Source organism: Oculina patagonica, chromosome 11 (assembly GCF_052425735.1).
Source record: "Oculina patagonica isolate OP01 chromosome 11, crgOcupat, whole genome shotgun sequence".
In the NCBI taxonomy this organism is placed as follows: domain Eukaryota; kingdom Metazoa; phylum Cnidaria; class Anthozoa; order Scleractinia; family Oculinidae; genus Oculina; species Oculina patagonica.
The window spans coordinates 9,186,212-9,202,585 of NC_135768.1; the positions used below are offsets into that span (position 1 = coordinate 9,186,212).

Genomic DNA, 16,374 nt, shown 5'->3' on the forward strand with positions numbered 1-16,374 from the left:
TTGAGAGCTGAAGTTTGTGCCGTAAGTGCCGTAAGGTGTAAGTGCCGTAACAGAGGAGAAATCTGAACTACCGATGTCAATCAAATCCATGAACAAACAAAATCGAAACCAATGAACCGTAGCGCTGATCGCATTCGAAGTTACGGGCCAAAGTATTCGAACGCAAACCACGTTGGACACGTTGGAAAACAGAAAACCGATTTAAAAGTATATCGCATTGGGAAAGAAAACAAACTGTGGCGCGACCACTCCAGTTTTATGAGAAAATTATTCTGCAGTTTTCATCATTTACGAAAAGAGCGAAGACTTGGAACCTCGCCGAAGGTCATAAATATTTTCTCCAAAGGACCGGTTAGTGCACAGTTTGTAAACTTTCGCTTTGAAAATAAACTTACCCTCACCTTGTCTACACTGTCTACAGCATACTAGTACTGTATTAACTCTGAACTTCATATTTTAAAATAAAATGTATGAACGTGTAACTTGTCACGCAAAGACAGCTGGAAAGGAATATACCATGCTGGTAGGCTGCACCGCTAATTGTAACTGTATTCGAGCTATATAAAAGACAGCTAGAAACGAATTAATACTAGTAACATCACAATGGGAAAGAAACTTATTCAGTGGTTCACACCGTCGAAAACAAAGAAATATTAAAGGAAGTTCTCATTCACCAGATTCACTGCATCAGATGCAACATTCGTCAGTTCGTGTTTAAATGCGTGGCGACCAGTTTGTTTACTAGTTATTAAAAAATAATACGGTCTTCATTTAATAAACAGTTCATCCTTAAATTTCAGCTTTTCTACGACTGACAGGTAGGTACTATAGTATAAGCCCCGCTAAAATAGCTGGAAAGGGAAAGTTTTTTGAAAAATGAATTTTTGACTGCCAGACGCGCTGGCGCCACATGTTTATTTTGTGAAGATTAATTAAACGCCGTGAAAAATAGAATTTGATGTCCAGCGAGCCACTGCATCTTCGGCTACGCAGTCCTCAGTGAATCCTCCAACTTCACAAATTTCTAAAACTTTAAGAAAACGAACTTTCGCAGAATCAAAAATTGGTCCTTATCGATCTTCCGATCTTGTTGTGAAGACACTGAAATTCGACGAGTGTTCATGCGTGAAGGGATGACTGACGAATGATAATAATTATTTGTAAACTTTCGCTTTCAAAATGAACTTTGCGTTACGTTCAACGCCGTCTTTCTGTTGTTGTACGCCGGTGCGCGTGCGATTATTTATAATTTCTGAATTTTGCATATTCAACTCAGGGTGACACAACAAGTTTGTTAAGAGTTAGTTGTTCCAGTGTTTAATTTGGGTGAAAGTGGTTAAAGAACCACTGTCTTGTCACTAATAAATATATCACATTGAGTTCTTATAAGGTCAATAGATTCTGTCTTTTTCGTTGTTGTTAAAACGCTACCATTGTGACAATGATTCCAAATACAACTAACGGTAACCAGTGAGATAACGCCACTAAAAGAATCACATTGAGTTCATTGAGATTTTTTTATAATGTTAAGAGTTACTGTTTTTTATCAAAGAGACAATCATGTCAGACATTACGTTAACTTACTAGTAATTAAATTATGTTTGCTGTCTTTGATTTCAACATAACATTGATCAGTAAAATTATCAGGATTGAATTAACACAAAGTGACTACAATATAGTGCAATTATTAACCTGCACACAAAGTGACAGACAATAAAAGACGTTGGATTTCAATCTCGACTCACTTGTCTTTCATCAACATGTTCCCTAAGACTTTGCTCTAGCAGCAAAACACATGGACCCATTGGGGCCCTATTTTTTTATCAAACACTGCATGATTGCGATGTAGTCCATTATGGTCGTAAAAGACTTGTTTTATTCTAAATACAAAGTATTAAATAGATTTAGCCAAGCCTAAAAGCGGAGCTCCCCGGTAATTTACTTTGCCCTTTATTAAAATATCTAAATTCACTGACCGTAGGCATAAAAAATAGTTAATGAGCCCGCAGTCCAATAGAAAAACCATTTTTCGGTCAGTGGTCAACTTTATAAAAACGCGTTACCTCGATGAGTTATACACCTGAGCCCGCGATATGATCACGTGATACTGGTCAGCGGATACCTTGTATTGACAGCTGTCAATTGACCATAAATTGGATGCCCAGTAACAAATAGATGAGTGTTTATCTATTTCTGAAGTGCGCAACACCGTACGTACGCCGTACGCGCCCGCGAGCCATGCCGCTAGCCATGATGACCATGAAAACTCAATTTCATGGTTTTCCTATTTCTGTGAATTTTCTATGGGTATGGGGCTCCGCTCTGCGGCCCTTCGGGCCGCTGTGGAGCTCCGCTAATATATATATGTTATTTGCCGGCGTGGAGGTCCGTATAGTGAAAAACTGTGACCGAGGTCTTGAAAATGCTGCCCGAGGCCGCAGGCCGAGGGCAGCATTTTCAAGGCCGAGGTCACAGTTTTTCACTATACGGACCGACCCTAAGCCGGTAAATAACTTATTTATTTTTTTTCCAACTTTAATGTGTTTGATTAAAAAACACCTAAAAAACCTACAAAGACTTTCTTGCCAAATGTGTTTGTATTTATATACGCGCGCATTCAATGTTGAGTCGATCGCCATAAGCTACGGCAAGAGTAAATGATGATCTGTTTGCTACAAGAGCTTACTGCCAAACAAAATAAATTCACTAAAATGAACAGTACTCAAGGAAAATTTCATCTGAAATAAAAAAAAAGAAAAAAAGCATCTGAAATAATAGAAAAGCACAATGTAGAACAGAGCAATCAGCGAGTTGCGAAACACTTTTAACTCCATTTCGGCTTGTAAGTTCTTCAGTTAATTAAACTTACTTTTCGGACTGGAAAGCACTTAGCTATTTACATTTGTATTTAACGAGTCAAAAACCTCTGTGTTGATTCCCACAGTATTCTGTTTTGACAAAAAGTTTGCGAAAGTGAAACTGAATGAAGCTGAAATGTGTAGTTTGGTCGCCTGCACAGTGACGGCACAATATTGCGAGAATTAATTTGACTGTTTTTTAATAAAGTATCTCATTTTCTTGAATGGCGATAAGCAGTATTCGGTTTTGGAGAAAAGTTGCAGAGAAGCAAGGTGTTTGAAAGGATAAATCGAGTCTGTAAAACGGCGACTTGCAGTTAACCGCAATGACGTGAAAATCAGTGCGAATGCACAAACAACGATCGGCAAACCACGGCCATAAAACTATAACTTCATTTTGTCACTAAAGAGAATAAATACTCGCCTTTAGGAGAACTTCAAGGCCTTTAATTCCACTGCTAATTTTCCCTTTCAAATTTACAACGGTTGGTGAGCAACTACATCGATTTAAATCATTTTGGAGAGCAAAACTGTCATGGGTTCGTTCGTCTCGCCGCGAAATGAAACTCACGAAAGCGTTACCGTGGCCCGTGGGCAGAGATAGGAGAATCTTGCCCGCGCTAATAACCAATCAGATTGCAGGATTCGTTACCGTGCCCTCTTGGAAAAAAATAAAACGGATTATTCTTTTAAGGAATTAAAATACAACAAAACAGACAATTAAAACAAGCAATTCCTTGTAGAATTTCCACAATTGTTTGTGTTCTTTTTGCAGGGAGTATCAAATGAATTGTTTCAGCGTCGGCAAAGCTTCACTGTATTTACAGAGGAGGCTCGCAAGCTGTCTGAAGGCGTCATGGATGCGGGCACAATGCACTTTAAGGCAAAGCTCTGCAGTTTGAGAGAACGCTGGAATGAACTGTTCGAGAAGGCGAGAATGTCAGAAAGCAACGCGGAGCAAGGACTTAAACCACTGAACGAGTATCAAGAAGTGTTTGTGGAATTCACGTCCCGGTTTGAAGAACTGGAAGAGAAGCTGGCATCGCAGATTCCGTTCTTTGGAAGCGCTGAAGAAGTGGCTGTTCGCATAGAAGAAGATAAGGTAATAGAATCTCCTCTTGTTCTAGATTGTGATTAAATTGTAATTTCTCCTTACATTGCCGGTACATTTTTAATCAGACTGTTGATGAGAATTAAAAATTAATCGACAAGGGATATTGTCTTGATGTGTCAGCAGAAACTCATAACTGACGTTAAGAGCTATATTGTAATAAGGAAGGAGAATTTGTATTTTGAGGTCATTTATAGTGGGCTTGACGAGTTTTAACTCGTGCTGACCTCGTGCTGGATTATTCTGTCTTACTTGGCTGGTCAGTTCCTTATAGAACTGATGTTAGCTAAGAACAGCTTATTGACCTCGTGCTAGTTTATTCTGTCTTACTTGGCTGGTGAGTTCCCTATGGAACTCACGTTATCTAAGAACAGCTTATTGACCTCGTGCTGGATTATTCTGTCTTACTTGGCTGGTGAGTTCCCTATGGAACTCACGTTATCTAAGAACAGCTTATTGACCTCGTGCTGGATTATTCTGTCTTACTTGGCTGGTGAGTTCCTTATGGAACTCACGTTATCTAAGAACAGCTTATTGACCTTGTGCTGGATTATTCTGTCTTACTTGGCTGGTGAGTTCCTTATGGAACTCACGTTATCTAAGAACAGCTTATTGACCTTGTGCTGGATTATTCTGTCTTACTTGGCTGGTGAGTTCCTTGTGGAACTCACGTTATCAAAGAACAGCTTATTGACCTTGTGCTGGATTATTCTGTCTTACTTGGCTGGTGAGTTCCTTATGGAACTCACGTTATCTAAGAACAGCTTATTGACCTTGTGCTGGATTATTCTGTCTTACTTGGCTGGTGAGTTCCTTATGGAACTCACGTTATCAAAGAACAGCTTATTGACCTCGTGCTCGATTATTCTGTCTTACTTGGCTGGTGAGTTCCTTATGGAACTCACGTTATCTAAGAACAGCTTATTGACCTTGTGCTGGATTATTCTGTCTTACTTGGCTGGTGAGTTCCTTATGGAACTCACGTTATCAAAGAACAGCTTATTGACCTTGTGCTGGATTATTCTGTCTTACTTGGCTGGTGAGTTCCTTATGGAACTCACGTTATCAAAGAACAGCTTATTGACCTCGTGCTGGATTATTCTGTCTTACTTGGCTGTTGAGTTCCTTATGGAACTCACGTTATCTAAGAACAGCTTATTGACCTTGTGCTGGATTATTCTGTCTTACTTGGCTGGTGAGTTCCTTATGGAACTCACGTTATCTAAGAACAGCTTATTGACCTTGTGCTGGATTATTCTGTCTTACTTGGCTGGTGAGTTCCTTATGGAACTCACGTTATCAAAGAACAGCTTATTGACCTTGTGCTGGATTATTCTGTCTTACTTGGCTGGTGAGTTCCTTATGGAACTCACGTTATCTAAGAACAGCTTATTGACCTTGTGCTGGATTATTCTGTCTTACTTGGCTGGTGAGTTCCTTATGGAACTCACGTTATCAAAGAACAGCTTATTGACCTCGTGCTCGATTATTCTGTCTTACTTGGCTGGTGAGTTCCTTATGGAACTCACGTTATCTAAGAACAGCTTATTGACCTTGTGCTGGATTATTCTGTCTTACTTGGCTGGTGAGTTCCTTATGGAACTCACGTTATCAAAGAACAGCTTATTGACCTTGTGCTGGATTATTCTGTCTTACTTGGCTGGTGAGTTCCTTATGGAACTCACGTTATCAAAGAACAGCTTATTGACCTTGTGCTGGATTATTCTGTCTTACTTGGCTGTTGAGTTCCTTATGGAACTCACGTTATCTAAGAACAGCTTATTGACCTCGTGCTGGATTATTCTGTCTTACTTGGCTGTTGAGTTCCTTATGGAACTCACGTTATCTAAAAACAGCTTATTGACCTTGTGCTGGATTATTCTGTCTTACTTGGCTGGTGAGTTCCTTATGGAACTCACGTTATCAAAGAACAGCTTATTGACCTTGTGCTGGATTATTCTGTCTTACTTGGCTGGTGAGTTCCTTATGGAACTCACGTTATCAAAGAACAGCATATTGAACTTGTGCTGGATTATTCTGTCTTACTTGGCTGGTGAGTTCCTTATGGAACTCACGTTATCTAAGAACAGCTTATTGACCTTGTGCTGGATTATTCTGTCTTACTTGGCTGGTGAGTTCCTTATGGAACTCACGTTATCAAAGAACAGCTTATTGACCTTGTGCTCGATTATTCTGTCTTACTTGGCTGGTGAGTTCCTTATGGAACTCACGTTATCAAAGAACAGCTTATTGACCTTGTGCTGGATTATTCTGTCTTACTTGGCTGGTGAGTTCCTTATGGAACTCACGTTATCAAAGAACAGCTTATTGACCTTGTGCTCGATTATTCTGTCTTACTTGGCTGGTGAGTTCCTTATGGAACTCACGTTATCTAAGAACAGCTTATTGACCTTGTGCTGGATTATTCTGTCTTACTTTGGCTGGTGAGTTCCTTATGGAACTCACGTTATCTAAGAACAGCTTATTGACCTTGTGCTGGATTATTCTGTCTTACTTGGCTGGTGAGTTCCTTATGGAACTCACGTTATCCATTAAAATGGCGATCTGTCACGAATGGAGCCTGTTGAAAAATTTAGCTGAAACTTTTTTCAGATTGTCCTCCGTTATCCGTCGCAAACAGTTGACTATTACATCTTTTTTCTTTTCTTACTTAGTAAACTATTTGTTGAAATTCCCTTTGATTTCAAGATAGCTATGCACATATGTCTGTTAATCTTTAAAAGATGTGGATTGAACAAATTCTACCACTTTTACGCCTATCTACCCTTGTCGCATCAACCTGACGTCAGCTTGTTGTTAAGTGGGTTCCCCATGTCACTAAGTAACGTTTATGATTGACAAGATGTTGACGTAAAATAGGGACATCGCAGTGGTGGATCTATTTTTGAGAGCGGGCCCCCTTTTATTCTTGGAGTCTGGATGATCGCCCCCCCCCCTCCCACCACCACCTTTCTGAAGGTTTGGTTCCGGTACTGCATCGTAACATCTCACTCAACTGTCCTTGTTTTCAGATCCTACTTGCAGACTTGCGCGAACTGAGAGGTGTGCTTGACAACTTAATCTGGAAAGGCTCAGAGCTGTCAGCAAGCATGCGACTCAAAGACCTCAATATTAAAGACACGCTGAAGCAACTGGAAGAGAAATGGAACCAGGCCGTACAAGATGCCGAGAAGAAACTGTTAGATTTGGACGATCTTAGAATGGACTGGGTCGAGAAAGAAGAGATGCTGGGAAACATGGAATCTTGGGTAGTTCATGCAGAAGATCAGTTAGAGAACGAAAGGGGACTATCAAGTAGAGACGAAGACAGCTTGAAGGAGGCGCTTGCTTATTATGAGGTAAAAAATTGCTCGAGCAATCATGTAATAAACACATTCTCGTCCCCAAAGCCGCTTGTCCTTCGTTGGCGGCTGAGCCTGGGGCACGAGGAACAAGTGGCCCTGGGGACACATGATTCGATTGGTTAGATTCTTAACAAAGAGAATTTAAGGTACTTTAAAACGGTTGATTTGATTTGCTGAATTTATATTTCCTTTGTTGAAGATCTAGCTTTCAAATCACGTGTATCCAGAGCCACATGTTCCTCGTGCTCCAGACTCAGCCGGTGAAGAGGGACGAGCGGCTCTGGGGACGAGAGTGGTAATAACAGCGCTACAAAAATGCATGAACCAACAGCCGTTTACTTTCAAGACTGGTATCTAACACTACCTCCCCAGTTTGGGCTCCTCCGTCGTTAACATTGATTTCTAATACCAATGTGTTTGCTGCTTATACAGAAAACAAATAAAAGCAGAACGATAACAATAGTAACAAAACAATTACAGTAACAATAATTGCAACAACGACAACAACAGCAATGACAGTCATCTACAATAATAACGACAACAATAACAAGAAATAGCAACACCACCACCAACAACAACAATTAAAAAAGATCAAAAACCAACGGCTTAAATCGTAAAGGAGAGAGAGAGAGAAAAATTAAGTACCAAACATTTTGTCCGTTGCAGTAAGGAGGTTTGCTTCATGAAGCGAAAGACACGACACGCATTAAGGATTTAAATTCATGAGTTACCGCAACTAATACTTTTTAAGGAGTTCATTGGAATGATAAATAGTGCCAGTCGTAACTTAATTTTGCGTGTACATAAGGTTAGAGATGACTACCTTATTCCCAAAATTGGTGACTTCTTTTCCAGGGCGTTAAGAAGGACATGGAAAACTCTGAAGTGGATTTCAAATCCGCCGTCGAAAACTACCAAGAGTTATCCAACACAGGCAAATATATGATGTACATTCAGGACAGATTAGTAGACGAAAAGTGTGACTCGTTGAAAAAGAAATGGGAAGCCCTTGCAAACGACATCCCGGAAAGAGTGGAAACCCTAAAGGGAGAGTTACAAAGTTGGAAAAGCTTTCATGAGAAGCTTGACGCGTTTTTAGCCTGGGTCGAGGAAATGGAAGCGTTCACTAAGGTAGAGAAACCACGTGACGAGGCGGAGGCCGCGCAACAGCTGAAGGGACTGGAGGTGAGTGGTTGTTTGATTCGTTAGTATACCAATATGGCGGCTACGTGCTAAACGCTGTAATTTTCTCAAACTTTAAGGGACTGTGTGACGGCTGAGTTAAGTTTATTTTCTCAAGTTTTGCCAAATACTCTCTATGAAACTTATCGTTTGTAAAGAAATTGCTTCTATGGATCTAAATGACAAAACCATAGCTTTATTACAACCAAATATGTCTCCCGGACAATATACTGAATTTAAAGTTACAAAGAAACGAGATTAACTTGAAAACTGTTCAGCCTAACAATATTACAAAAACCTATATTGTAATCCGTTTCAATCTTCTTGAATTTTGGCCATCCGTACCTTCTTTTGTATTTCAGCGCTATTGAAACGTTGCTTTACTGTTTAAAGCTTTTTTTCGATATTTTACTGAATTTGGCGGGCCATTTACTAAGCCTAAATTTGGCTAAAATCCGTGACAGTTCCTTTAAGCGTGGTTTTCACTAGCGACGAGAGCACAGACGCAAGCTAACAGCTCTTAGTTCACCGCAAAAACGGCCTTGACGCAGGCATAAGCACAAGCGCTAGCATGATCAAAATTTTTCCTTTTCTTGTGCTTGCGTTCGCGTTATGCTTTGTGCAAACGAAACACCGCATAAGCAAAAGGAAATTAACGACGTCGGACCGTGTCTGACGAATTAAAGCATTTGAGCCTTGTTACTTGTAAACATCGTGTTCTTCTGCTTTTGTGTGTGCTTATGTTGACGTTTGTTTTCACTTGGCACAAACTGCTTATGCTTGCGCTTGCGTTTGCGTCGCTAGAGAAAACCAGACTTTACTTTCGCAATGACTCGGTTGTGAAGGGCGCTTCAAACCTATAATGTAGAAAAAACATTTTTTGCCTGCTCCATAAACTATTAGTTTCCTGAAGTTTTCATGCAAACAAACATTTTTTCGTAACATTGATGAAAAACTGCCAGCAGAACTGACTGATGTACTCAAGAACAAAATTTGGTAGAAAGTTAATGTTTCTGAAAGCTTTAAAAGTTCTCTAAATACGGTACAGCCATATTGAGCGAACTTTATGTCCTTGAACGGAGTGAGTTGCCAATTAAAAAAAAAAATCTGTCCAATCCAAGAAAGGAAAATTTTTGTACCTAAACACTCAATTAGTCTAGTTTGTAAGCTTTTGTTTGTAAACATTGCGCATAATTTTACTTTTAAACTTTGCTATCGCCAGGAATTTCAGTCTAACTTTAGAAGCCGTCAAGGCTCATTCGAATCCCTGGTGAAAGAAGGTCGCGAAGTACGACTTCAAGCGAGCAAAGGCGAAGAAGCCGAACGACTCGGCGAGAAGCTGACGAAGTTAACCGATCGTTGGGACGAAATGCTCCGATGGGCTGCCGGAAGGTATCAACTGCTGGTTCTCTCGCGTCATTATCTAGACTCTTCTAAACAAGTGGTACAATACCTGGAAAAGATCGAGGAGAAACTAAGTACCGCCAAGGACATACCACCGACAGTACTGGAGAAAATCAAAGAGGAATCACAAAAGGCTAAGGTAAAATATAATTTGGCGAATTGACCGCTATTTTAAATTTTCGATCATTGACACTTTTTTGTAAGGAAATGAGGGACCACGACGCAAACGAAAAAAAGTAGTTTTGACTTTTGTGGGATTCGAACCCATATCCATGTCTGAAGGTCGCAAGTTCGAATCCCACAATGATCAAGAGGTTTTTCCTATTCCTCGTGTGGTTCCCCATTTTCCTTACTAGGAATAACGTTTAGAATTAATTTCATGAGTTTTTCATCACTCGGAATAAGCTCACACATAAATCTGCGCCTGCATGAGTCAGTCTCGAAATTTTGTTGTCTTACAGTCAACCGACTCCCACCGAGTCCAGCTAAGATTTTTCAACGAATTGCAGCGCGAGTTTAAAACAAAAGAATCTAAGTTTGTTTGTTATCTGACTAATCATGTTGGAGCAAACAGCTGTTAGCGCTGTTAATTGTGAGTTAGTAATCTTGATTGGCTGTAATTCCGTCCAAACCTCGTTGTTATGAAGGGCGTGACAAATGAGTGACCAAAATTATTGTAATGATGTTGATAATGGTGATGATGATGACATACACTCTTACCTCTAGTGTCACTTTTGTTTCAATCCGACTCCAGGCCAAGGTAGATTACTGGAAGCAGCAGTGTCTTGATCTGGACGTGGTGGTGAAGGAAGGTCATCTGATGCTGCAGCAGGAATCCTCAGGGCAGGCGGTGGATTTTGAGGAGAAACTCGGCAACCTTAACATGGAGTGGCATACGGTGATACAGGACGTGGAGGAGAAGAAAAAGAGTATCGAGAAAACTGCCAAAAAGTGGTGGGACTTTACTAGGAACAAGCTCAAGATGATTCGATGGCTGAAGAAGAAAGAGGGAGACGCGGAGTTACAGAACGCGACAAGCTGCCGCATCGACAGTGCCCAGGATCAGCTTACAGCATATCAGGTAAAGCTGCCTTTCTCCCTTGCATAAGCTAGTTATAAATGAATACTTGAAATTAGCAACAAGAAAGTGGCCCATTGTATAGAATAAATCATGGCACCGTAAAACGTAGCATAAGGGAATTTCTGAAATAAAACTTTTCTAAATACAGGAGCTACAGTTTATATTTTAGTTTAGGCCATAGAGGGGTTTTCAAGGTAATCACTCTGGCCAATCAAAAAAGATACAGCCAATCCAGCGAACCAATACAAAATTCAAAAAAATACATGCAGCTGGCGCGAATCGCGAATAACGTGTTTGAACGAGACACGATTGATGTTGGTTTAAAGAGAAAGTGGCGCGAGATTTTTGAACCAATCACTAAGCGTACTTATTCCAAACCAAAGCAAATGTAAATTACTTTCGAGTACTGGCATCCTGGCTTTCTAACTCATGGTTATTTTTGTTTTTTTTATAAAGGTTCTGTCGAGTAAAAACCGCTCTTACTACTATGATGTACTAGAGGAAGACAACAGTGTATAAGTTGTGTGACGACGTGTGTGACAAACATGCGTGACGATGCACCTTTCTGTTTCAGGGCATTCTTGATCGACTGAACGCCCACAAACGTGACCTGGAGGCTCTGAACAAAGCCGCACAGGACATGATGGAAGTCGACGAGGACGGCTGCGCTATGAAGGAAATCCAGGAGTTGATCGAACGATTTGAAGCGCTGCAGAAGAATATTACGGAGAAAAGAGAGTTCTTCCAGAGAGTAACTGGCAAATGGTACAAGTTTGCTGAGCAGAAACACAAGATGAACGCCTTCTTTAAGAATACGCAGGGGATCGTTACTAAGCGACAAGTCAAGAATGCTGACGACTGCATAAAACAGATTGAAGAATGCAAGGTAATTAAATCCATTTTTGCTATTTATTTTTTGTGCAGTGACGTTATCGCTTAGTGTTATCAGGCTAATGGAGCGGATCTTTTGGTCTGTTGCGCTCGATCATCCGATCAATAGAACCGAATAGGACTGGGAATAACTACAGGCGTAAATGTTACGTAAACAGAAATCAACATTAACTCAACAAGAAATGGCCTTGTAGAACACACAGCAAAGTACTCCCGGGCAGTAAGAAAGGACTAACACAAAGTATAAACGAGAGAGACAAATTATTTTTGATGAGTTCTATTAGATTTACTAAACAGAAATCTTTACATTCTTTAAATACAAAGTGCGGGTGTAGACAATTACAAGACTGTGTTTGACCTCTCGAGTAGTATCGTAAATCGTATATCGGATGTCACGCTGCAAGATAACGCACCTTTTTGACCATTCTTTCAACAAGGAAGCTTTCAGCTACCTCTGTACTATTATTTACGTTAATTGTTGACCACTTTCCTGAAAATTATTTAAGACCCCCTTGAGAAACGTCATTGCTTCTGCATGCATTGCGTGCCGTGTATTATACTTGACGTTAAAGTCGGCTCGAGTGGACTTTACGTCTCTAGCACAAAAAGGGCATACTTTTCATTATTTTATCGTTAATCACTTCAGTTCTATCACTATTATTCACAAATGTCGCACTGGTCAGGAAATAACAAACAAAAGTTTAAAACCAACTGAATTCCAAGTCTTCACTTTACTTGCGAATTAATAAAATTAGTCGCAAAAATGCCACTGAACGCATTGTATCAGAAATTGTTTAGCTCTAAAAACAGTTTCATTTCTAAGTTTTAATACGTTTTCGTTTATCCTCATGCAGCCCGAGCTCATTCTCGCGGTTATTGCTATATACAGTAGGTGGTTTTTAACAACAACAACTATTAATCCTGGCATAGCGTGGCCAGCCCTGTGACTGGTGTGATGCTCGATTTCTGTACCAAGACATGTTCCGCAGTATGTTCATGATGGCGTGTCGAATGTGTCTCATCTTCCAACAGTAAATTACTGGGTTCAAAGTTGAATTAAGAAATATGAGAGTCAATGAGAAAAGAAACAATTTCTTCAAAGCGACACTCGGGCCGTTGACTTGAACTGCAGCCAAAGTAATAACGTAAGGCAAATAACAAACCAGAAACGTGAGATAAACACAGAATATACCAACTGCAGATTTAACGAGGCTTATAAAATTTGCCATTTCGCGAGTCTGTTCGACTTGCGTTATTTGCAGGGCCTGAATCTGATTCTTGTGGCGACGAACGGTTAAATAAATGCTAATGTAAACCATTGTTGTGAGAACGAGACAAATAACTCCAAAAATGAGCACAATAACATTGTTAATATATTGTGGAATCCACAACGCCATCAAGGAAACAAAAGCACTTAACACCCATATTGAGATCACCACATCAACAACACGCTTGTAAGTCACAAGTTCCTGATATCTGAGATGAAGATGAATAGCTAAGAATCTGTCTACACTCACAGCCACAACACAAAAAAACGAAGCTGCAGAAAACAAATATCCAGTGTTGTAAAAACCCTTATACATGGCACAACCAGGATTGTTGTGCTGTAAGCACTTGCTTAGAATTAAGGTATAAAACGGTTGGGCAAATAATCCAACACCAACATCAGAAACAGCCAGACTTAGGAGAAACGTTTTAAAATTCCTTGGCAACGACGAAGTTTTTCTTATCGCGTAGATTGTTGCAATGTTCAACATGATGGCGGTATGGCATAGAAAATTGTTGAACACACAGTTTAAGATGAAGGTCGAATGGAGATCGTTATTTTCTGAGACTGACGGAAAGAACTGTAACAATACTTCACAAGACGACGTCTTCATGGTGTCAATTTTTACGAAGCCGCTAAGATAGTTTCTTTTCTCGGCGCCGCGGACAACCTGGGTCACTTTGGCTTGAATTTGTCCTGTCCTTACTAAAAAGACAATCGTCAGTAAACGAAGGCATTGGAATTCGTTCTTTAAGATGATATGTTTACGTACTAATACAGTTCAATTTTTTCAGGGTAAAACCAATTATAAATGTTAATTTAGGTGCGGGTCTTGAATTTCCCAATACCAGTCATAATAAAGCCAACAGGAAATTAAAATAAACCGTCAATATTGTGTGAAGTCAAGACATTTGTATATGAACACCCGAAAGTTTGAATTCTTTCCAATTGGACCTTTCACCCGTGGTAAATCAGATGTTAGAGAGATTAAGCATGACGTTATTCGGCTAACGACAAACCCAAGCTTGTCTTTCACTTCGTTACCTTTTTATTGAATTCTAAAATTAATCCCTCAACAACACTACGTTTATATTTTGAACAGTTGCCTAGTATATTAATCGATTGGACACCTGCCAACGGCAGCCAGTTCTGGTGTGTTTTATTCACGAAATTATTCAATTTTTCGAAATTCCACCTTAATACTTGGCTTCACAATAGAAGCTAAGTTAGTTCAGTTCAAGTAAGCACTTGGCTCAAGTGCACTTGAAAATCCAAGTCGCATTTTACACAATCCTGCCTCACACTTGATGACAAAGTATATCACTTGAGGTACTAGCTGTAAATCATCTTCAGAATAGCGAAGCGCGCGAGTTACGTCACGACTCAGACAAGACTTAGACAAACAAACCGAAATGGCGGACGATTTTCCTAAAACACTTTCTAAAGCAACCGGTGTTCCTAATACACTTTTAATAACCGGCACGCATACATGCATGCACAGGCGATGACGCTTTACAATGATCCCAGAAATTGCATTTTTCTTATTCATTTTAATTTTTATTTGCCTTGACTACAAAACGAACCTCCAATACATTACAAACCTACAATATGATAAGATAAATACATTAAATCATTATGAACTTCGTCATTTAGCAACAGAAAGGCCCAGGATTGATTTCCACACCTAGTCGATACTGAAGATTGTGTGACATTTCCGGTCTGAAATGTAATGAAGTCAACACCGCTTACTAGAATCACTTTCATGCATTTATGCAACTTATCAAACAAAACATTTTAGATCAGCTAAATCAGCAATAGGGGAGAAGTTCTTTCTGAATTCTGGCTTCTCGTACAAATAGGAATACGGATACCGTCACTGTTTTGTTTTTAATGGCTTGAGATAAATACCCGAATAAATATTATCAAAAGCAGTAAAATGAAGATGGCGAGTCGCGAAGGGAAAATAAAATAAAATTAACTTAAACTTAAATATTATCGACAACAATGCACGTCAAAGCAAACAAAGATTTCAGATAGCTCACCTTTGCAATCTTATCAAGATACTGCTGCCATCGGTCTCCCTTATGGAAAAGTTTCAAAAGTTATGACACTAACCGGCCTTCACTTGTCAAATTCAACATCAGTCAACTTAGTCTGCCATCACGTATGCCGACTTCGAATACACGTACAACGGTAGAAAAGTTCTTTAAGCGAGCTCACAATTATCCAGTACATCATTCTCCCCTGAATCCAAAACTCTGTTTAACTGTACGTTAGAAATCAAACGCGTTTTGCCGATGGATGCTCTTAAAGTTGATTTAGTACTCATGACAATCAAAGATGGCGTACCGAAACTGAGTAAACAGCAAAGTGCCTAGTTCCCAGTGCTACTCGGTTGGAGTAATCGTAACATTGCCCGTCCACGGGCGACAACATATAGGCGTCACCGCCTAAAAACGAAAACTTCGCCTAGATTCCTTCCATTTCTCTCAGAACACGCTGATGATTTTTGAGCCTTGTGGCGGTTATATTCATTTGCATTCTGCTTTTAGACCTCGCGCGCTTCGCTACTCTGACAACGCTGCACGCCGTCTTCATTTGGCTTCCATTTCCTATTGGTCAAGTGCGTTCTCAAGTGTGGTGTAGACCATACTTGGCGGCGTACTTCGGCTTCTTTGAACTACGAAAGTTTCCATGGTCACCAAGTAAAGTTCAAGTAAGTACGTTTTACCCCTTCACACTCAAAGTAGGTTCCAAGTGCACTTAGATTATACTTACGAGCTCTAGTGTGAAGCAAACTAATATGCAGAAAATATAAGCGAAATTTGCATAAAGGTCGGGCAATAAAAATGTATTTCTCACGAAGGAATGTAGTGTATATTAATTCGAATATTTTAGCACGATATAATAAACCGTGAATTGTAATGCAAGATTTCCGTCGGTTCGAGGCCTCCTTTATCGTTAAATTTGAAGACGTTCTAGTATATCAATGAAAATAAAACTTTGAAATTAAATTTTTTGCATAATCGAGCATTCGCGTTGAAAGTTTGAAGAAAATCTATCTAGCCGTTTAAGAGATTTTTTAAAAAGCGCTTAAAACCGAAAATTACCCAAAAACTACTATAAAGGTGGTAGCAAAAAAAAAAAACACTGTGTTATTATTTGAGATATCTTCGTCGACGTAGTATTTGTGTCTTGGTATCGTCATGATATAA

At 39.7% G+C, this 16,374-nt stretch overlaps 2 protein-coding genes across 2 annotated transcripts in view; one reads left to right on the forward strand and one right to left on the reverse strand.

Moving 5' to 3' along the window:
- The window catches only part of LOC144631037 (uncharacterized), a 117,131-nt gene that overhangs the window by 35,356 nt on the left and 65,401 nt on the right, over nucleotides 1-16,374 (forward strand). Inside the window, 6 exon segments of the mRNA XM_078489398.1 lie at nucleotides 3,634-3,960; nucleotides 7,002-7,328; nucleotides 8,190-8,519; nucleotides 9,739-10,059; nucleotides 10,675-11,001; nucleotides 11,576-11,887. Of these exon segments, the coding sequence (XP_078345524.1) occupies nucleotides 3,634-3,960; nucleotides 7,002-7,328; nucleotides 8,190-8,519; nucleotides 9,739-10,059; nucleotides 10,675-11,001; nucleotides 11,576-11,887 (1,944 nt within the window).
- On the reverse strand, nucleotides 12,756-13,772 carry LOC144629789 (adenosine receptor A2b-like). The gene has a single exon (XM_078487999.1). The coding sequence runs from the start codon at nucleotides 13,770-13,772 to the stop codon at nucleotides 12,792-12,794; it is 981 nt and encodes a 326-aa protein (XP_078344125.1). The 3' UTR covers nucleotides 12,756-12,791.